The sequence below is a fragment of the Diceros bicornis genome, chromosome 27 (assembly GCF_020826845.1).
Source record: "Diceros bicornis minor isolate mBicDic1 chromosome 27, mDicBic1.mat.cur, whole genome shotgun sequence".
Classification (NCBI taxonomy): Eukaryota; Metazoa; Chordata; class Mammalia; order Perissodactyla; family Rhinocerotidae; genus Diceros; species Diceros bicornis.
In genome coordinates this window covers 35,153,660-35,175,470 of record NC_080766.1, presented here as the reverse complement: position 1 = coordinate 35,175,470, position 21,811 = coordinate 35,153,660, and the positions used below count along the sequence as shown (strand labels likewise).

General features: G+C 46.1%; 1 protein-coding gene across 1 annotated transcript in view; it reads left to right on the top strand.

Annotated features, from left to right (window-relative positions):
* Positions 1–21,811, top strand: part of RUNX1 (RUNX family transcription factor 1) — a 90,960-nt gene that overhangs the window by 42,918 nt on the left and 26,231 nt on the right. Inside the window, exon 4 of the mRNA XM_058523059.1 lies at positions 8,380–8,571. Within this exon, the coding sequence (XP_058379042.1) occupies positions 8,380–8,571 (192 nt within the window). The remainder of the gene's footprint in view (positions 1–8,379; positions 8,572–21,811) is intronic.

The window sequence follows — 21,811 nt, the reverse complement described above, 5'->3', positions numbered from 1 at the left end:
AGGCAGGAGCTACTGGGATAAATGAATCCACATTACCAGCAGTTACCACTCTTGGGTTACTTTTTAATTACTCTCTAACAGGGGGTTTTCTCGAGACAATCCCTGCACTGAGAGAAGGTTGATAGCACTTGGAATTACAGGCTGGTAGAGGAGAAGGAACCTTGAACTTGTGAGCTGTCTGCACCGCTCTATGGAGGTTTCCTCCGCCGCCCCCGCAGAGGGCTACCTCTGGTCAAGAGCAAAGGAAACCAGGCGGATTCTGGGCCCTGAGCTGCAATTACCTCCTTAGTCACCAGACAGAAACAGGAGGTAACCCATGGCGACCGATGACTACAGATTTTGATTCCTCTGCTTTTAGGGAGGCCCCGGTCTCGAAAAGCTTATGAGACTGAGCTAAAAACTCCACTGCCTGTCACTGTGAGCCTTGAACTTCAGGGAACTCAGTTTTGTTTCTGCTTTTGTCCCGTGAGTTTGCGGGGCCTGGTTTAGGGAGGGAGGGGCCCTGGGCCTGACATCTGTGTTGGTTGTTGATCTTGTTTGGGCCCCAGCTAGCTTTGCCGTGGTGTCTTAGCCCACGTCTTGAGGGCTACTGTGGGACACTGCGTGTGTGTGTGTGTGAAGATACTACAGAAAAACAAGAAGCTGCGACAGCTCTTTGCTTCTGTGAGGGGGCGAGGCTCAACTCAGCATACGGGCCTTTTATCCATTCTTTTTTATTTTTTGGTGAAATAAAAGAAAAAAATAGAGAAGACAAGTTTTACCATCTATTTAACTTCTAATGAGACAATTCTCCATGAAACTCTGTTATGTTCCGTTATGACATTTTTCCTCAACCAGTAGCTTTTCTGAGCCCTCTACAATTCCATGTCAGCTGAAAACTTGAGCTCAAACTTCCTTTGCCCCAAATGAATTCTACTTTCCTACAGTCCAATGGAGGACAGCTGGATGGCACCAATCATGAAAGACCTGGACATTCAGTCAGTCAGGTGGTCAATCAGTCAACATTTAGTGAGCTTCCTATGTGCCAGGTGTGAAGGATACAGCTGTGAAGAAAAGAGACAAAATCCCACCCTCCTGGAACTTACAGTCCAGTGGGCACAGACAGACCATAATATTAATGAGTGCTGTGGAGAAAAGTGAAGCCAAATGGCCAGGGATTGGTCAGGTAAGGGACAGTTTGCAACTTAAAATAGGGTGTTCAGGAAGTCCTCAGGGAGGAGACGAAATTTAAGCAAAGATGTGAAGGATAAGAGGGATCTGGTCCACAGGTATCTGGAGAAACAGTGTTCTGGGCAAAGGAAACAGCAAGTGCAAAGGGCCTGAGGCAGGCACATAGGAGCTAGAGCAAGGTGACCAGTGTGCCTGGAGCAGAGTGGGGAATTCAAACTGTCTGCCTTCTAGTTTCAAATAGGGGGTCTTCACCTCAGAAAGCAGGCTTAGAAAAATGCCAGCCTGACCTCTGAAATAGATGCTTTAGGCCCTGTGGGGGGACCACTGCAGGACCATGGTGTGAGAAAACCCAGGGTAGGGAAGCCCCAGGCACAGGCAGACTTGGTTTCACTTGCCTACGTGTTGCCACCTGCAAGAGGACAGAGCTCTTCCCAACCAAAGCAGCGCTGTCCCTGTTGGTGATTCTCCTGGGGTTAAAGCGTCGCGTGTGTAGGATCCCTAAGGAAGTTGCCTAGTGGACTTTTCCCCACTGGCTTGGTGTGATCTATCCTCCTGTAGGAGGTCAGAGGGCCCAGGGGAGCAGAAGCCCTGAGCAGGGCCCGTGGGTCGGGGGTCAGACACTGTACAGGCAGGGTGATGAGCGTTAACCTTGGAGTTACAGTCCTCTTCCCACTGATGGAGGGGATGGGCAGGGGACCAAAAAGTATCACTATTTTCTAACCAGTCAGAGAAGCAGGGAAATGAGACCCTGGATTAAGGTTCGGCTGAGTGGCTTTCTTCCCAGCTGCAGCCCTTGACAATTTCTTGGCAGGTTTTAAGGAGAGTTTAATGGCCCACTCCCTGTGGATGGAGAGGATTATGTGGGTGATAATGGAGAAGAGGCAAAAACAAAATGGGGTGTCCCAGTCCGTGGGTGGGTAGCAGGGAAGGCTCAGTGAAGGCTTGAGGGGAGAGAGGAAAGGATCTGTGAGAACTGACATCCAAGGTCACTAATTACTGTCCAAAAGGCCACTGAGGAACAGCAGGAGACAGAGGAAGAGCAAATTCTCAGGATGCGTGGTGCAAAGCGGCCGACCACCAGCATGCAGAAGGGTGGGGCAGGCAGGGTGGAATCCCAGGTTCCAGTGAGAGCTCTGAAGACCAACTTGACAGTTGGACTTGGGGCTTGCTCCCAAGGGCCAGGTACCCACCTGAAAAAAGACAGAAAGAAAACTTTGAAAGTCCTAACGTCGTATGAAGGTGTTCACTCAACATGCTTAGAGCCATCGGACCAGAACCAGTTGAGTAGCTGATGGCTGCCAAGGCAATTGCCGCGAATGCCTTTAGAGGCCCCCCGGAGTAATCCATCTTAGCCCTTTAACTCCAGGCTTCCAGATAAGGAGGCTGAGAGGTGAAAAGACTTGCTCTTGTCTGCAGGAAAGTTGGGTGGAAAAGCAGATTTAGAATGGAGCGTTCTTAACAGGCAGACTGGCGGTCACGTCTCCCTGGTGCCATGTTGTTTCCCCAGGGAGACAAGGATTAGAACGTCTGTGTTGACAGCCCTATCCTCGTGGGGGCTCCGAGGTCTTAAGTGCTGCATTTCTGGAATGGAATATTGGGTTCCACGCAACCCTCTCCTGCTGATCCCGAAAGTCTCCGTAGATGGCAGGACAGAAGTTACATCCCAGGGGAGAGTTCTCTGTTCAGCCTGATTATCATGACCATGACTCAGATAGAATCTCAGTGATGGTGGGAGAGAGACAGTCACAACCCGCCTCCTTGCAGGGCAGAGTTTGGGCATTTTCAGCTGCTCCATATACATCAAAGAATTTTAAAATTAAGGAAAAGTCCACCAAATAGTTATCACCAGAACAAGGCCCTCACTCAGGGCCCATGGACACTTAGTCCAAACACAGTTCGGGTATGTTTGGTGTTTCGATTACCAGCCCATGGCAAAGTAGAAGCACATTGAAAGCACGTGCTCATAGGGAGAAGTCGCCCCCTCTCACACTCACACTCCCAGGTGTTCCCCGGACCAGCGGCAGCATTACCTGGACTTTATCAGAAATGTGAATTCCCGGGCCCCACCCAGACCTACCCTGCCAGAACGTCAGGGTGATTCCAGTGCCCACTCAGATGTGTGAGATGTGGCTCTCTACTCCAGGGTCACAGGATGTCCCAAGCTCTCTTCTCTTGTAAGCACAAGAGGGGAACAGCAGTGGGATTGTGAGGCAGAGTGTGCAAATCTATTCTAGTGGCCCTGTGATCTGCGACTACGTAACAGGATGCCTCTCCTCTCTATTCACCTGGGGTTCACAGAAATTGGTATTTCTAGGTGCACTGAGCATGAGGTCGGGGGTGGGGGGGCACTTGAGGGTGTGGGTGTGTTTTCAGACCTGCCCTCTTCCTCTCATTGGCTGTGTGAGATTGGGTAAATGACACAACCTCTCTGAACTTCACTTCCCATACATTGGTTAAAAAACAAGGCTGCTTTCTCTGGCCCTTCTCCACTTCCGAAGTTCGCCAAACTTGGGCTATTCTCTCTCTCTTTTTTTTTTTTTTTGTGAGGAAGATCAGCCCTGAGCTAACATCCACACTGATCCTCCTCTTTTTGCTGAAGAAGATCAGCTCTGAGCTAACATCTATTGCCAATCCTCCTCCTTTTTTTTCCCCCCCCAAAGCCCCAGTAGATAATTGTATGTCATAGTTGCACATCCTTCTAGTTGCTGTATGTGGGACGCCGCCTCAGCATGGCCGGAGAAGTGGTGCGTCAGTGCGCGCCCAGGATCCGAACCCGGGCCACCAGTAGCGGAGCGCACGCACTTCACCGCCAAGCCACGGGGCCGGCCCCCGGGCTATTCTCTTGATTGAAGGATATAGGAAGAGATTGGGGTAAAAGTTAAACTTCCCATGTTTATATAACATTGGATGATATATAAACATGTATATATAATATGTATTCTAATATATAATATATTAACATATTATATATCATTATATATTTTATATTACATTATACATTGAATATATAATATATGCACAATATATAATATGGGACAATACTGCGCAACATTAAATTAGCTAGCAGATGGATGGGTTTATGGTTAGGAAGGTTTATTTCACCACCTGCAAGGTGCTTTAAGAAGGATCACATTCACATTCAGTACCTTTGCTGTCAAGTCCTAGTGACTTTAACTGACCCTGGAACCTAGAGGTTAGAGTGTTATACCGGGAAAAATGAACTGTTCTCTATACACATCAATTTCTTTTCCATAGGCATAAAGCGGTAGCAAATTAAGGAAAGAAAAATCCATGGTTTTATATCCAGATCCATGTTGTTAGTATCAGATTGATTGGCAAGCATCTTTTAAAATACATATATCCTTTTGGAAGAATCACAGTGTGATAGATAGATAGACAGATAGATATGTAGATGTATACACACACACACACTTATAGAGATAGATATCTTCTTGGTATTATCATTTTGCATAGATTTTTCTCAACTGCTCATCGTGACAATGCTTTGAATATACAGCTTCCTAATTTTTCTGCTGAGAATCTATCAACGAAACTAGTAAACCCATATCAGAAACATGGACTCACATGTTGATTGCCAGAAAATTATTGTCTCTAGCCAAAATTTTCCAAGAAAAGATGACAATTTAGCCTTATCTATTTTCCATGATAGAAGATTATATACTGTATTTCAGTTACTTACAGCCACAGATCAACAATGCTTTCTTGAAAAAGTCAGTTCAGTTACCAATGAAATATGCATACCTACTCAGTCTAGTTTTTATAGCAGAAAACTGAAAGCTGGTCTCATTATCCATCACAAAAGCATAACATTTAGGGATGCCCTATGGGCCTCCATCACAGAAAATGACAAGATGTATGTCTTTAGAATGAAGAAGTAAAATTTAGTGGATGAGATTAATTTATTTTTATTCCCTTTTTTTCCATTTGGCTTTTTATGGTTTTGCATATGTAATAAAATTCTAATCAAGTACTGTTTTTAAAAATGTGAAAATGGTAATAGAGAACATAATTTAGGATCTTTTTCAACTCTGCTTATGATTCAATAAGATGTTCCAGTATGAAACCTTGAGGTAGCCACTATTTTAAGGCCCACCGTGTGAACACTCACAGTTGACTTGCAGCATGCTCAAAAAGCCAGGCTGCCAACATGCATATAATTCTACCAGAAGGTCTGATCCAGGGTTGAATTCCCTGTCGCCACCTGAAGCCCAGTACTCAGTAAGAAAGAAGAAAAGTGAATTTGATAGTGCACATTTTCCATACTCCTGTATTTACAATGCAGGGGGCAAATTGACGTTTTAATAGCACACAGATACGGGAAATTGGAGACATAAAGCACTCATTTTCCCCAGCTTGAAAGTTTGTATCGGAAGCTTCTGTATTTCACACAAAATATTGCTCTTTGGCACGTGAAATCGGATGGTTTCAGAAAAGAAGAATTAGGTCTTCCTTTGATCTAGCTTATAAATGCATCTGAACCACACCTTGGGTATGATAATGCTTTTTACTCCCCCAGTGCCTTGGTGTTACAACTCTCTAGCACCGTGTCAGGAAGAGGGGAAGGGGGTCAAGATTCCCTGCAAAGGCAGTAACGCTCTCCCTTACTCCCAGATCACACGTGGGGAGGGTGTGGAATGAACTCTTCCCCCACTCCTCCGGCATGAACTCAGCCCCGGGACTCTCGGGGCTTAGGAAATAGCTTAGAGTGAAGAATTGTTTTCTCTGAGAGTTATGCCCGAACATTCCTGCTAAAGCAGACAGTCATCGGTTAATCTCTGTAAATGACTGCGATTTTGGCAGGTGTCAGCTGGTACAGAAATGGCTCACATGTTAAAACATTTTTTTTTTTTTTTAAGCAGAGGGCAATCAGAGGGGACTAATAAAAAAATCTCATGTTGTGTTGGCCTAGTAGTGACTTACCTGAGATGACTTATTCCTGTTTGGTTTCTTGGTGGCTGAGGCAGACACAACTGACGGCCTTTCTTCAAAGGCTGACCATCGACTCCAAAACGCCAAATGCCATGCATCCAGAATGATCTCGTACACATCATTTCCCTGGATCACCCGCTGTCCTTGACACGGTGTTCTTCAAAAATGCCACTGGGTGCCCAAGGAATGTGAAGTTTTGAAATGGGTACAAAACCTGCTGGAAGCCTCTGCACCATTACTTCGCCAACCGGCATTCCTTCTGAGGTGCTAGAAGTCTCCAGAATCATTTTTCCTGCCTTCTCTTCTTAACTCCTAATACCGGGCGTAAGGTCATGGTAGGCATTTAAAGGGCTGAATTATTAGGCTTTGAATGGTTTTTGAGTTGGAATTGTTTGTTTTTCTGCAAGAAAACTTCAGATTTTTCAGTCTGATCATCAGGAAGCTGAGAATCAGTCACAAGGATAAAAGGAGGGAGGAGTCAAGGAAAGCTCTGTCCAGAGACACTGAATTACACCATGATTGACTGAGATAGAATGTTCTAGAAAAAGACGTTTTCGTACTTCTGAGGGAAAGAGATGACGGGGGTTGTTCCGGGACCTGGCCCCACGGCCTTTCGCCCACAAGGCTGGTGCTTAAAATACTCAGCCGGTAAGAGGCCTCTCACATGTGTGCTGGGCCTGCGTGACTCAGGCTGTTTGTGTTCAGGTTGAGTGTTGTGGGCTGCAGGGCTGAATCAGAGTCCAGATTTGCCTTGGTGACACATGAAAAGAGGGAGCGTTGCATTTGAACTACACAAATATTATGCTGAAGAATTTTTCCTCATTTTGGAGCCAAACAGGTCTTGTTCGTGATAAAATCGCTGCAGTATAGTGGGTCCTTTTTCTGGTCTGGAATTTGAGACAGTGTCAACTGTGCCAAGGGGCCTGGCAGCAGGAAGAAATGGCAAGCCACGGAGATTTGGAACCATAATACAAGTTATAAAATTTAATTTTATAATTGTAGCGATTGGGAGCTGGGCTGAAAGGTACTTCTCCCACCCCGTACTGGGGCAGTAGAGTCGAGGGATCCTCTTTCTCACTGAGGGTGGGGTCAGGGCACGTTAGAGAGCATTTGATTGTGGCCGCAAGCAGCTGCTTCTCCAATCTGAGACCACCTGACAATGCAGGGGGCTTGTGAAATTGGTTAGTGACTCTTTATTCCAACCCCAGGGGTGAGGAAGGAGCAGGGCAGCATCGTCTTTGAAAGAGGAAGGAATCGCCCTGGCCCCCTGTGGCTGTATCAGTCCATCGGAGCCTCAGCTCTGCTTGACAGGCCTGAGTTCCAGTTTAAAGATGTTTTCATGGGGGATTAAGGGAGGAAACAGGAGGCCCAACCGTCCTGGCCCGTCCCCATAAGTGGCCTCTGCTCCCTGCGTCCTGGTGAAGGTAATTTTGACAAGGAGCAAAGCAAGGACACTTACTGTCTGTACAGACACTGAGGGGCCCACCTTCCCACCCTGGATTCCTGAGCCCCCTGGGGAAGCTCATCCAGTCAGCTGGCAGCTCCCTCTGGGCTCCAGTAGGCCCGCCTGCTGGGAAGATTGGACTGGACAAGGCCGGGCTGCACCTTCCTGTCAGTTCCCTCTGAGGGGGGTGCACCTGGGGAAGTCAGCTTCAGGGAAGAAAGAAGGCTCGTGAAAAGCTTTCGAGGAGAGGCAGAGGGGAGCGAGAGGGGCTGAGGGGCTGCTGGGGCCCGGCATTTCACGGGGATTCTGACCTCCCCAGGGGCTGTGGGTTTGCAGCCATACCTCATTTCCTGTTGGAAGGGGCTTGCCGATAAGCTCTAGGGCCCACTTTGCTGCCTCTAAAACCTGCCGGTGGTTGGGTTTGCAGTAAGGAGCGGCTGTTCTGATGCCAGTGGGAGGGCACCTTTCCTGGCTGCCATAGTTTAGCCCACAGCGCGTGGCAACTGCCAACAATTAATGCACCCTCTCTCCCTCCTGCCATCACCACCGCCACCAAGCCCTGTATGCCCACTGTGTTCTGCCCAATGGAGATGGTGCAGAGGGTTGGGGTGGGTACCAGGGCCCACCCCAGTGTGACCAAAGGGGCCCCAGTCTGCTGTGGGCGCAACAGCCCCAAATTCCCACTGGGGGTGAGGGGAGAGGGAGGGGACAGACAAGAAAACCCCAAACTTTAGAAAATCCACAATACGTTTTCTGATCTCTTCCCTCCCTTCTTCCCTGCCTCCCTCTCCCCTTCCCACCCCTCCCCACAATAGGACATCGTCAGAAACTAGATGATCAGACCAAGCCTGGGAGCTTGTCCTTTTCCGAGCGGCTCAGTGAACTGGAGCAGCTGCGGCGCACAGCCATGAGGGTCAGTCCGCACCACCCAGCCCCCACACCCAACCCTCGGGCCTCCTTGAACCACTCCACTGCCTTTAACCCTCAGCCTCAGAGTCAGATGCAGGGTAAGTACCTGGACGAGCCCGCTTCCCGCCTTGCCCTCAGGCAGAACCCACCCAGAGCAGCCCTCTTCCGTGTGTTCCAAGGGTGGGCTACAGACCAGCTGCCTGGGAGCTGGTTAGACATGCAGAGTCTCAGGCTGCCCCAGACCCACTGAGTCAGATCCGCATTGTAACAAGATCCCCAGATTAAAAGCTCTGCTACGTAGGATAGAGAGAGGATATGGAACGAGATATCTGTACGTAGATAATATCTCGAATTTTTTGAGAGTTAGCTTTGGCTATGCTATTTCCTTATCTACGCTTTAGGCTTGAAGACACACACACACACATACACACACTCACACAAGAAACAAGGTGAAGGTGAGCATGTTTCAAGTTCTTATTGTCTTCAGATTATTTGTGGGGTTGCTATCTAATATACCTTCTTTTGAAAATATAAAGAAGAGGACAAAGGTCTGGATACCATCACATCAAGGGTATTATTTGCAAGAAATAAATTTGCAGTCAATAAAGAATGCAGGTGGCACCCTCTCCACGGGGCTAGCTGACACTTGCAAAAACACTGTAAAATACAGTAATTGCATAAAACACACTGTGCCAAGTTAGATAATACACAAAGTTCATTTACACTGCAGAAACAGCTGACGTCAATGATTATTTGCTCTGTGATACCATTTCAAATTTCCAAAATGCTGTCATTTTCTCTGTGCCGTGCAGGACACAGCTGGATGTGATATGGTCACAGTAAGATTCCTTTCTCAAAGTGGCAGGCTTGTTCAATTCAAAGGAAAAGATAAGCAACACATCTGGGGGAAGGGCAGGGAGCCAGCAAGGAAGGTGCCACTTGCCCATCTGGGACAGCAGAAATTAGCTTCCCCAGGCATTTTCTCAGTGTGAGTGGTATTGTGGGATGTGCAAGTGTCATAAGTTCTTTAGGGTTTCCCACTCAATAGCTGTCTCTTGGGGTTAGCACATGTGGCACTCTCGAAAGGCACGCCCACGCTCTTGCAGGAGCCTGATGGTCCAGGCCATAAGCTCTCACCATTATGTTTCTGGGGGAGGTTCTTCTACTTGAGTGGAAAATTCCCGAAGAAATCTTCCCATAAGATACTATGCGCACAGCTGTTAAGTGGCCTATCCATAGAGCGGCCCTTTTGTATACAAACAGAAACCTAAAGCTAGACGTCTGGGGCTACCTCTCATCTGTGGTCTCATCTTAGGTGTATATAGGAAGAAGTCCCATGAAATCATTGGTTTCCTGGTGCTTAATAATCATGAGTACTTATTCAAAATACGCATATTGATTTTTAAAAATTCTAAAATGCAAGTGTGTGTGGTAAATGTGATCAAATGGCACGTTAAGTGAGAGAGATGGGCTTGGAGGGAAATGACACTTTTCTTCTAAAGAGAATAAAATTCTCAAGGAGATTCCTTGATCTTGTGTTTAGGGCCATTTCAATTCATTTTTGCCATCTTCTGGATTCGATTTGTCACATCCAAGGGAAGACGTCTGTTTTCTTATTCTCTCATCACATAAGTGAACGTTTATGCTACTGAGTTGTTAAAGGGATTTGCCTTCTTCTACTGATATTAGAACCAAAAATATTAAGGATTTTTAAAGGCAATGGGAAATTCAACCATGTGGAGGCAAGTTGAAATTGTCACCATGACGTCAGCCTTGTTTCAGACGGTTCTGGTGAGGAATGAATCAGATCTGATTTCTCTCCTTGTCAGATATGCTCTCTTTACCAAAAAGAAGAAGAGGAGAGGGTGAATTCTTGTCCTCAGCAGTCAGCAACTCTTGGGTGGAGGCATTACCGTGGACGGGCATTCTTTAGCTCTTTGGAATACTGTATGCTTAGCAGAGTATCAGGTTTACCCCAGAGGATCGCCCCTTTCTTATTCCTTTTAAAAACTTTTTACTTCTGCAGCATCTAAGAAATAATAACTCGCTTTTAGAGTACACTGGGGCTTAATTGCCACTCTAAAGAATGTGTTAACTATCTTGCTGATATTTTCTCTCCAAAATATGATTTGCTATTCAGTACTTCACTTGTAAAATGGTAGGAACAACTTTTGAAAAATAAGTATCCAGGATATTTTCATGTAAAACTACTTTTCCTTTTTCTTTCTTTTTTCCTTTTAAATTAAAAAAATGCTATTTTTATCCTAGTCATGTTTTGAGTAGACCCTTAGGATTTTTTCCTGCCTGAAATTAGAAAGTTAACAGGGATAAGAGTGAAGTCTCTTTCAGCCAGAACCTTCATTTTGTTCTTGACGGGTAGGAAAACGGTTATTTTCCCGGCTTAGCTCTGGAGCTTCTATATTATATTTAAGAAGATGCTTTATATAAAAATTCAGCATGTGTTGATAGCTCTCTTTGAAATGGCAGCGCTAGTTGTAAGAAAAATATCCCAAAGGTAGTCAGAGTAGTTCCACACTGGTGCCATATGGATGTGTAAATGTTTTCAGCATCGTGGAAATGTCGGTGACCGGGGGCTCAGAGAGATCACAGGTTAAAAGAGAGGCTGATACACTCTGTCTTGCTAGGACTTCATCGGGAGTCTTATGCCTATCCCTTTAAGTCTGTCAGTAGGAAATCACAGATACAGAAAAATGCCTCTATTTATCCAGAATCAGATGTGCCTGAGAATCACTCAAAATAGACATCTCAAGTGATCTGAAGCAGGGTACAGATGGAAAAGGGGAGCAGGTTGCCATGCCACCAAACCACTGTTTATTTGTTGAGGTTTTCACTAAAAGGGCTGAGGTTAATTTCAACTTCCTATTTGACCAGGTCTTAAAATTGACTAGAAAGCCATTTTTGTCATGGCTACCCGTTTATGCAAGTCAAGACATCACCGTGAACTTCTAGAGCCGAGTTTTAGAATTCTTTTATGGTCATGGGAAAGAAAAAGGACACGTGTCCTTTTGGAAGATGGAACAGGGCAGATTCTAGAGAGACAAGGCGCTGGTGCCGAATCACACCTGCCTGTTGGAGATGGCTTCAGGCAACCGAGCAAGTAATTTTAGGAATTTGACTCCTGATTTATCAAAAATGATGAACCACATTTAAGGCTGCATAGCTCCTGCCTTTCTGGGAAGATGGAGAGAGAGTGATATCTGCTGGTGTAGAAAACTGTCAAAACCATGGAAACTAAGAGGCCAGCTTTATTTTTCTTGGGTGTGTTGCCATAAACATCAAGGCTTGACGTTTAACTCTTTAATTGGACCAGTTATGACGGAGTTTGGCACAGGTCAGACCTTTTGTATACATTATTCCGTTATCACCACAATCCTGCTGTGGTATGGTTTACAGACAGAAAAACTGAACCTCAAAGGTTAACAATTGCCCAACATCTCCAAGATCATAAGCGACCGACTGGCACTCAAACCCAGACCTTTCTGGCTACAAAGCCAGTGCTGATGTGGTAGCAGGCTCTCCTGGGATCGCTCTCCTAACTCAAGGATCGATTAGCCACAGGGTTGACCCATGTCAAGAAGAATCCCAATTGCCAAAGGGGAGATGGGAGAAGTGCTGGATGGCTCATTCATTTGGCAGTCCTGTACTGAACGTGTTTTGTTATCACTAGATGTTGATAATAATCACAGTAGGGCAGACTCTGGGTGGGCACCTTAAAAATTGTCTCCTTTTGGGACACGTACATTTGTTTTTAAAGATGGAGAGAAAGAAAAACTTAAATCAGAATAATGCATCTCTAATCATGAGTGAACAAAGGATGTGTGAGTGGAGAGAGGGCTTCCCAGCCAGCCACTCTTTGTTTATTTTATTGGGACAACAGCCTGACCTTCCTACATGTAAGAGTCTCTCTCGTGGGATCCATTGGGACCAAAGCCTTCTTAACGTCCAAACCCAGGCAACATCTGATTAGCCTTTAAGAGTGTGGGTGCCTGGCTTTGAGAGTTCCATATGGCCAGGGATGGGGGTTGTGGCTGACCTCTCCGAATGATCTCCTGATTTTTAGTATTCCAAATGATTTTTGTTTTGCTAGAGATTGTCCCCAAAAGCTAAAGTTACTTTGGAAAGACCGTATTCTGGTGCTCCTGTCTGTGAAGCTCTTTGAGATACTGAATCGACTTTGTTTCTGTACAGCTGTACAGGGTGCTTATGCCCCCCTTTATCAGCTAGATTGACAAAAGGAAAAAACGCTTTTCACTTTCCTGTGGGAGGAGAGAGAAATCCCCTCTCCAGCCTTGGGGGTAAACTATCAAACTGCGCGGCATCTCCTCCCTCCCCTTTCTCTCTCGCTCTCTTTCTCTCCTTCCTTTCTCTTCCTGCAATTCTAGAAGTTCGAACACAAAGTAGAGCTGGAGGCTGCTTGATTACCGTGGAAGTAGAGGCGACAGTCAAAGACCAGAAATTCTCATACGTAAATCTATAAATGGTCATTTAATCGTTACACAAAGCAAAATATTTGCTAGAAATCAACTTATGAGACTTGCTGTAAACATGAAAAGTGCATGATTTAAAAATAACTCTTACCCAAGTGTAGTAGAGAGTTTGCGAGCCTTTCAAGGTCTATAGCATCAGAATCTTACACTGAAAACAAGCCTGAATCAGATGTCGCTATGAATAAATAAAAATAAATAAATATGAGAAGGAAGGAAGAAAGAGAGGAAGGGAGGGGAAAGGGAGGGAGGGAAGAAAGGGAAACAGTGGGACGGATGCAGAAGGAAGAGCTTTCATGTGGGTGTAAGCAAGGTCACAGTGCTACAGCCACATCCCGCCCCCTCGGACAGAGAGGAGACAAGTTAACAGAACTAGAAGCACTCTCAAGGCAGGAACTGAGAACCCAGTTAACTGGTTTCTCTGTTCTTGGCTGGTGCAACATACACTGTAAGTTTAAGGAAAATTTGAAAAGCTCATACTAATGAATTGCATCATAGACATTCAGAAAAGGGTAAGAAGGATGGGGAGAAAGCTAAGTCCTTGTTTTCTCCTTTAAAAAAAAAAGCCCTAAGGCCCTTGCTTCCTAGCTGGCCCGTGGCCTTTGTTGCTGGAGTCTGATGTGGCCGCAGTGTCCATCACCTTTGCTTTCCATTCACTCCCGTGAGTTACGTAATGGGGCTGAGAGGTAGCAACCTGCCATTTACTCTCCGCACGCTATTTACGGATGGGCACAGTTACCAACACAGAATTCCCTTGAATAGCACTGCTCAGAGGCCTGGGATGTATTTACAAGCACCTCGCAGCTAAGTACTTAATAAACTAGCCCTTCAAAGGAGCCGCCAACCTGGTGAGCTGTCAGCACCCTCGTTGTCATAAACCACATTTTAGCGGGACTGCGTTTTCAGACCAAATGTTTTCATGGATGTCATTCAAGGTGACCAGACTGTGTTCTCTGGAGCGTGTTGTTAATGCCTTGCGGACATCTTTTCTAATTAAAAGAAGGAAGGGTTCACTTTAAGGCTTGATCTTAATGATAAAATATTCCTTCCGTGGATTTGATACATTCTGAACTTTTCCCTTATTCTTGTAATCTGTGGGCCAGCATGCATGCACACACACACACGGACACACTCACAAAGGTTTTGTTCAGAAGAGTAAGTTTTTCACAAAGCTGTAGTTGGAGCACTTATTTAATATCAATGGTTAAACAGTAGGTGGGTTAACCTGAAAATCTAATGGCCAAGAACGATAGCAGAGCACAGTGGCTAAGAATGAGGGCTCAACAGGCAGACCAACTGGGTCCAAAACTGGCCTCCACCACGTATTGCTATAGGACTTTTGGCAAGTTACTTGACTTCTTAAAGTCTCAGTTTCCCTATCTGCAAAATGGGAGTCATAATTTTACTTGGAGATCCTAGGACCACCGTGAAACATGAAGCAGTGGGCATTAGAGCCAGCCCATGGGTAGCACTTAATCACCGTCAGCTGTAATGATCAGCCTCACCAAACCAAGAGTATTTGTTTCTTGTGGCTGCTGTAACAAGTTACCACAAACTTGGTGGCTTAAAACAACAGAAATTTATTCTCTCACAGTTCTGGAGGCCAGGATCCAAAATCGAGGAGTCAGCAGGGCCATACTCCCTCTGAAGACCCTAGGGAAGGATCCTTCCTCGCCTCTTCCAACCTCTGGTGGCTCCAGACATTCCTTGGCTTGAGGCTGCATCACTCCCACCTCTGCCTCCATCTTCACACGGCCTTCTCTGTGTCATCTCCTCTTCTGTCTCTTGTGAGGATGCTTGTCATTGGATTTAGGCCCCACCTAGATAACCCAGGATGATCTCATCTCATCCTTCACTTAATTACATCTGCAAAGACCCTTTTTCCAAATAAGGTGACATTCACAGTTCCATGGGTCAGAACATGGACATACTTTGGGGGAGGGGGGACATTCTACCCATTACACCAAGGTAGAAAGGATAGGGGCCAACAGGGATAACTTTCCCATGCCCATCCCCCAGAACAGGTAGATGTGAACTCAGGGTCTCATGCCTGAACACCTCAATCATGTCTTCTGGCTACTATCAGTTCAGCCCATCAGTTGCTGGAACTCAGTATCGTGGTACTTTTATTTCTTAGCCACGAGAATGTATAATTTTTTTTCTAGATGAAATCAGATATTTCTTAATACTTTCTGCACCTATGCAGATGGAACCAGAGGGCCCAACAGTGCTAAGTAGAGAAAGGGGGCTCTGCCCTGTATTATGGGAGCAGTGCAGACCAGGAGACAGGGGGCCTGAGTGTCTCCTGCACTAGCCCCTAAAATCTCATGACATCACGGATGGTAGTAAGCATAGGAACGGTGGGTGACACAGCCAGCCAGTTGGGATAGACTCAAGAATTTGACCTCCAGGAGCAGCTAGGCATACCACTGTTGTTTTGAACAAGCTGCCTCTTTAAAAGTGGCTTTATTGCAAGGTATTGTTGACCAGACACCCATTTCAAAAGGCTGGTGATTCACTTTGCATATCTCATAATCCCGAATTTACAAATCACCTGAAGATAGCCTTTCAAATTTGGATATTTAAAAAAGAAACTTTGACTGCAGCCATGAAGTAGTGTCAAACTTTACCAAAAGTTTGTACCAAGAGAAGAAGAAACAGTTTATGCTGAAAAAGGCTCTGGTTAGAAAGCGACTTGTGTTTTCTTGTCAGTAGTAGTTCTCCAAACTGAGTTGGTTTTACTCATTTGCATTATTTTTTCTCATGTCGTGAACAGAAACGCAGGCCCACTGTAATTCAGTTATTTTAGGGCTCTTTAAAATTCAACATGTATGATTTAAATAACACTGAGGAACTGTAATTCTGTCTTTCCTTATTTCCCTCTGGCTCTCAGAGCACTACCACCAGACTTTTAGGGGACAATGTGCAGAGGCAGAGGGGTTCTCTGGCCTCGATTAGTAAGACACACCTCCGTGTATATTTGTATTATATTTTCACATTTTACTTTCAAAGCCTTAGCCACACAGGAGCTTTCTCATTATTGAACAATTGCCTTCAAAGCCCAATTGTTGGGGAAATTAAAGATACGGATTGCAAAACGCCTGTAAATAAAATCCTCACTGACAAACCCAGTTTCTTTCCATAGACTTTTCTTCCATAATCTCTTTCTGGCAGAACATTTTATGTCTTGATACTAGAGATTCAGTTACCAACTACAGTAAATAAAACAAAATAATAAGGAAAAAAAATACTATAGAACTCACCCTAAAAACAAACATTGGCCAATCATGTTTATTTTCTGTTTCTTTGTGCGCCCCTGGGGCTTGATAAGGAAAAAAGGAATGTAGCCCTTCTTATCCAGTGGATTTTTGATTATTAAGCTATGGAAAGTCTTCAGATTGAGTGGTAGTCAGTTCAGGCTCTCCTAAATGGCATGGAATGTAACATTTATGTTTAAAAGAAATAAGTATTTTCAAGAGCAAACAGAACCTGAATGAGCCATAGGTAGGAGAGCTTGGGCAACAAAGACAGTCACTTCCTCCAGACATGGGCTCAAGTGCCACAGTCCTGGGCACCATCGTGATTTCACACCATTTTAGGGTCATGTTTAGGATTTAGAACATTCCAAATATAGTTTCAGGATTTTGAAAAACATCTTCCAATTGTCATCAATAGCAAGAGTTAACTACCCGTTTTGTAAAGGTGATTCTTTTAAGATGGAACCCCCTGCTTTTCTACCTGGAGGGAGTGTAGACAAAAGGGAGGAGGAGGCAGTGGGGGACTCTGACCCGTGCATCTCGTGTCTCACTTAACAGCTACTGGGTGGCCATGACACCTGAGCTTTAAAACACACACCACGAACTGAAATAGTGCTTATTTCTGCACACCATCTTGGTTCTTTCACCCAAGGTCACCAAATTGAAGTCATAGGTCAATGTAATCTGTTCTGGCTAACAAGATTTAGGCCGCTGCAGTGGTGAGCTCCATCCTGGGAGTATGGTGGAGGATGGACTATGATCCTTCAGCTCTAGGATCTGGGTGTGACCACATTGGTGTCGTAAAAGCAGAGCATCCCTAAGAAAGGCTGTGAGTCAGGCCTCTGAGGGGCCAGAACGAGTCAGCGCTACTCTGGGTGTCAGTAGCTCACCCATCTGGGGCTGTTAAGTCTCCCAGATCTGTAACTTTCGGGTTCCCACAGCAGAAGAAGTCCTCTTTACTCTACGGTTCAATTTACATGTTCAACCTGAGTCATTCGAAGGCCAGATCCAAGACCCAGAGAGCTTATACTGAGCCGATTCCTCTTTCCATCATTGGAAGGGCTACAGACATACCCTTATGCGGGGTTTTAAAAGAACACCTTGAGGTAAAAAGAGAGGAAGAAATAATCTGACAAGTGATTGCATTTCTTGGAGTTGCAGGTCATCACAGGAAAGCGAACGTAGTTGTTTTATTAAGTCCCATGGGGTTACTGCACTGTTGTACCACTCACACTCCATTAGTGCATCTCTCGGAACATATCAGATGGCAAATTATATAATGATAAAGTTATTAAAATATCTATAAAAGTCAGCACAAGCTCAAGGGCTTGACTTGGCCTTTCTGCCCGTTAAGTGGTTTGTTTAGATCGCTCCTCTTGAGGTCTGTTAATCTTCATCTGTACTTTGTTGTCAATTGCCCGCTATGTGGAACAAGGGTAATTGCTTGAGTTTTAAGCCGTGCTTCTGTCGGTCGTCCAAGAGGGCTGGTATCTTAAGGATGAATGCAGAAGTTTGTGAAACATGCAATTATTTTCCCCCCAGTTTGGAAACTGCAGCATGTGTCTGTGATGGTGTCTTTACCTGAGTGGTTATTGGAGCAGTTGCTGCAGCGAGATTATGACAAGGCCATTGCCTGGTTCACATGTTTACCAAAGGCAACACCAAAATAATTATAGCTCACATATATAGAAAGGGCTGATGTTGTTGGTTCATTTAATACCCACAACCAGCCACCCATGAGGTGCATGACTTTGTCCCGGAGGGTCCTGCCTACTATGCCTGCTTAGGCACTGGGCAGCCATGTGACCTGGTACTCTTTTCTTTACCACCAAGTCCCAGGCCCCTTGTCTATCATGTAAGCGATTAAGGAGGTGGTCTTACACTTTAATATTCTGTAATTCTGGAAACTGCTGCTCTAGAGGACTAATGGCCATGCCTGACATTCTCAGGGAAGCCAGTAGGGATGTCCCCGAGCCCCTCACTCTGCTGTCCCTGATTAAAAGGCTTTTTTTTGGTAATATTTTTGCTGTGTGATCAGGTTTTCTGAGCCACCATATGTTGCTAAATGAGAGAAGTCATTGCCCAGACGTGGATCTGTTTAATTTAATATGATTTTCCACAAATTACAAAGCATGACTTTAAAATTGAATTTGTGCAAAATTACGGATGGCCAATTCAGGTGGAAGGGAGAGGAAATCTTGTTATTCTTATTCCAGAATCTCTTCCCGATTTCCTCATTTGATTCTTTCACGCCTTGGGGGAGGGGATCGAGGGAGATGCATTAGAGGGTCTATAAGGAGTTTCTCTTATTTTTCACTTTCTCCCTGGTCATTCATGGCTCCCTCACAGGGAGACACAGCAGCCTGGAGAGGTCAAGGCAGAATGCCACTTCTTCTGTCCATCCATCCCATCAGTCACGATGGAGCTCTTCCTCCCACCTTATCATCAGAAGGGAGCCCCCAGAATGCACTTTATGAGGAAAGCAGAATCTGGATCCATAAGTTAATGCTAAAATGTATATGGTGGATAATGGGTATGGACTTTGGAATTCAAATCCCAGGTTGGCCACTTCCTAGTTATGTGACCTTGTAAGAATTACTTAGGTCCTCTGCGCCGCTGTTCCCCATTTGAAAAATGGGCATGATGATAATAATCCTTAACTCACTGGAGAGTTGTGAGGATTAAATGAGTTAATATGCAGAAAGCCCAGGATGCCTGGCACACGGTAAGCATTGCATGTGTTTACTCTTATTATGTCATGAACTTGTCACAAGGATTGAGATATATTTTTGTCAATATTTAGCATAGGGCCTGGTACACTTTAAACAGTAAATAAATGGTCAGTGTTATTCTTTTGACTGTTACTGCTATTGTTGTGCCCTTGTTTGTGACACTAGTGTGCCACCAGGGCATTGCACATCTGTCCTCTCACCTGAGCCACACAGCTACTCTGTGCTAATTACCTCAAGCATCTCCTTATTCCCCAGGAGTGAGCACAGTCCTGGGGCAGATCAGGGCAGCGGTGGTTTCAGTGGTGTCTTCAAGTTTTGTTTCCTTGGGTAAACTCTAACAGGAGAGCCCATAACCACTGCTCCACTAGGTCAAATGGGAATGGAAGAGTGTTCAAGTTGAAAGGGACCTTAAACTTCTCTGCTCAAAGCCCTTTCTTTTATTCATGAGACACTTGAGGCCCAGGGAGCGTCAGTGATTGGCCCAGTTGGAGGCACACCTGAACTTCAAGTCTTGGGACTCCTGGTCCAGTGCTCGTCCCATTGGTCTGTCCTGCCTCTGCCTTAGAGGTGGTCACAGAATGTAGTCTCTGTCGTCAGTATGGAACGCTCATTAGGACATCTGCCTTCCACTACCTTTTTCTAGAAGTATGCTATCTCCTCGATGAGATGAGAGATCCCCACAGTTGGGTTCTATATCATGTGTTTCTTTATGTCTCCATTTTTAAAATGTTGAATTTCATACTTAAGGAATAGGGATTTTTTTTAAAAGCAAGGATAGGTCTCAAGGCCACTCTCTGTCCTTCTCGGCTCCACCAAGCGCCCCCAACCCTGCTCCCTGGGGGGAGCAAACAGCTGCAGGGAGGCTGACGGACACTCCCTGACCACAGGGCCCACGTGGGCGGCACTCAAGGATGAACCCTGACCCGTCCCCTTACTCACATGAATTGGACACATTCAGAGAATGCGAATGGTCAGCCTCTTTGGCATTTTTAATAAACCATCTACAAAAGGATTTCTCTGAACCAAGTTTCACCTTCCTGTGTGATTTTAAGTAAATACCTCCCTGTGCTGATTCCACCCACAAGTCCGGGCTTTGAAAGCCTGCTTGTGGCTTGGGCTGGTGGGCCAGAAGTAGACCAGCAAACAGGTGTGTGAGAGTGACAGGGCAGAGCAGGGAGCCACAGCTGTGGGAACGCGGTGAGGCGGCTCTGGCAGGCCGGCGCTGGGAGGGCTGGGGGCTGGTGCTGAGTGACAGTCCCCTCGCCCCAGTTCAGCACACGGCTGCCAACTTCACGCCGGCGCTGGGAGGGCTGGGGGCTGGTGCTGAGTGACAGTCCCCTCGCCCCAGTTCAGCACACGGCTGCCAACTTCACGCCATTTACTCCCTGCACAGTGCATGGCAGTGGGAGTGCAGGAGCTCAGCCAGATACAGGCGTCCCTGTGATGGCCACGCCCTTGTCCATGAAGTCAGGGTCAGGGTCACATATAGCAAGGCCAAAGCTACCCCAGGAATGTCACAGGAATCCCGTGAGCAGAGACAAACGCCCACTTGGAGGCACTGCATTAATAAGGGGCTTCTGGGCTCCCCTCCATTGCTAAGCCTTGGTGACGCCACAGTCACTTCTAAATGGAACTTAGTTAAGAGTTAATCGGGAGAAACGGGGACTTGAGGTCCTCACTCACTAGCCGTGTGGACCTGTCATCTCCCTCTTCGCCTCCCAGAGCCTGTAGCTCTTGACGTGTCCTGACCACACTTCCCCCCCCCAAGGGGCTTCAGCTCCAGGCCGTGCACGTCTCTCAGGGCTTGTCTCACGGTCTGAGAATCACAAGTGCCTAAGGAACAGATAAGAGGAGGAGGCCAATGAAGGGGAATGCTGTGGAATGGCCTTCTCTTGCTCATAGAAACAGATCCACTCAGAAACACGGCATTCAGCGGTGTTGAAAATTTTCTCCCAAGGGTAATGATTTCCCCTGATACGGGCAGTTCTTACAGTGACTTTGAACTTCTGACCACTGGAGATGAGTGAATCAGAAAGCTAGACCAGAAGGAGATGGCCAGCCCCCTCATTAGATAGACGAGAAACTGAAAGCCCAGAGAAGTTAAGTGACTTGTGGAAGATCACACAGACAGCTCCTGTATTCAAGCGCTCGGCTTTTCTCTGCCCGTCCTGTCCTCCCCAGCTTGAATACCTTCCTCGTCTTTGGATACAGCAAAGGGAACTTTCCTGAGCAGTCCCTTCAAAACAGCACTTATGTGAGAGAGGGGCTGTTGGAACAAGATTGGGCAAACCCCAGTGTGCCTCTGTGCACTGCTCCACCCAGTTTCTCATCTTTATGTTACCAAAAAAAAAAAGTCTCAAATAACCCAAACAGGCAGGGTCTGATCTGCAGACAGTCTGCAGGCATCCGCCCAAGAAGCTGCCGGTCGGCTGGGCCATCCTCCTCTGATTTATGTTGTGTGTGTTAAGCCTTAAATTGTTGAGACTCTGGCTGGCTGCAGTGGTATTACTGGAGGGTTGGTGCATGTTTTCAGCTCTCAGAGCTGGCTCTGGGACTGGAGGTGTTGGCCTCGCATCAAGTCCGATCTCACACCTGTCTGAGACAATGAAGGCCTTGTTAGACACATCTCCAGTCGAGGCGGCTCAGGCTGCTTGTTTTTCACATTCAGAACAGGGAAGGGGGGTTCTGGGGGCCCGGGAGAAGCCAAGTTAAGACTGGGAAACGCTGGGGTCGGCTGCCTCCCTTGCCCTCTCCTTCTCCATCCTCCCTGCCCACCCCTGCCCCCATTTATAAACTTTTCTTTATTTTTGGAAACTAAAAAACAAACAAACAATACCAACAGTA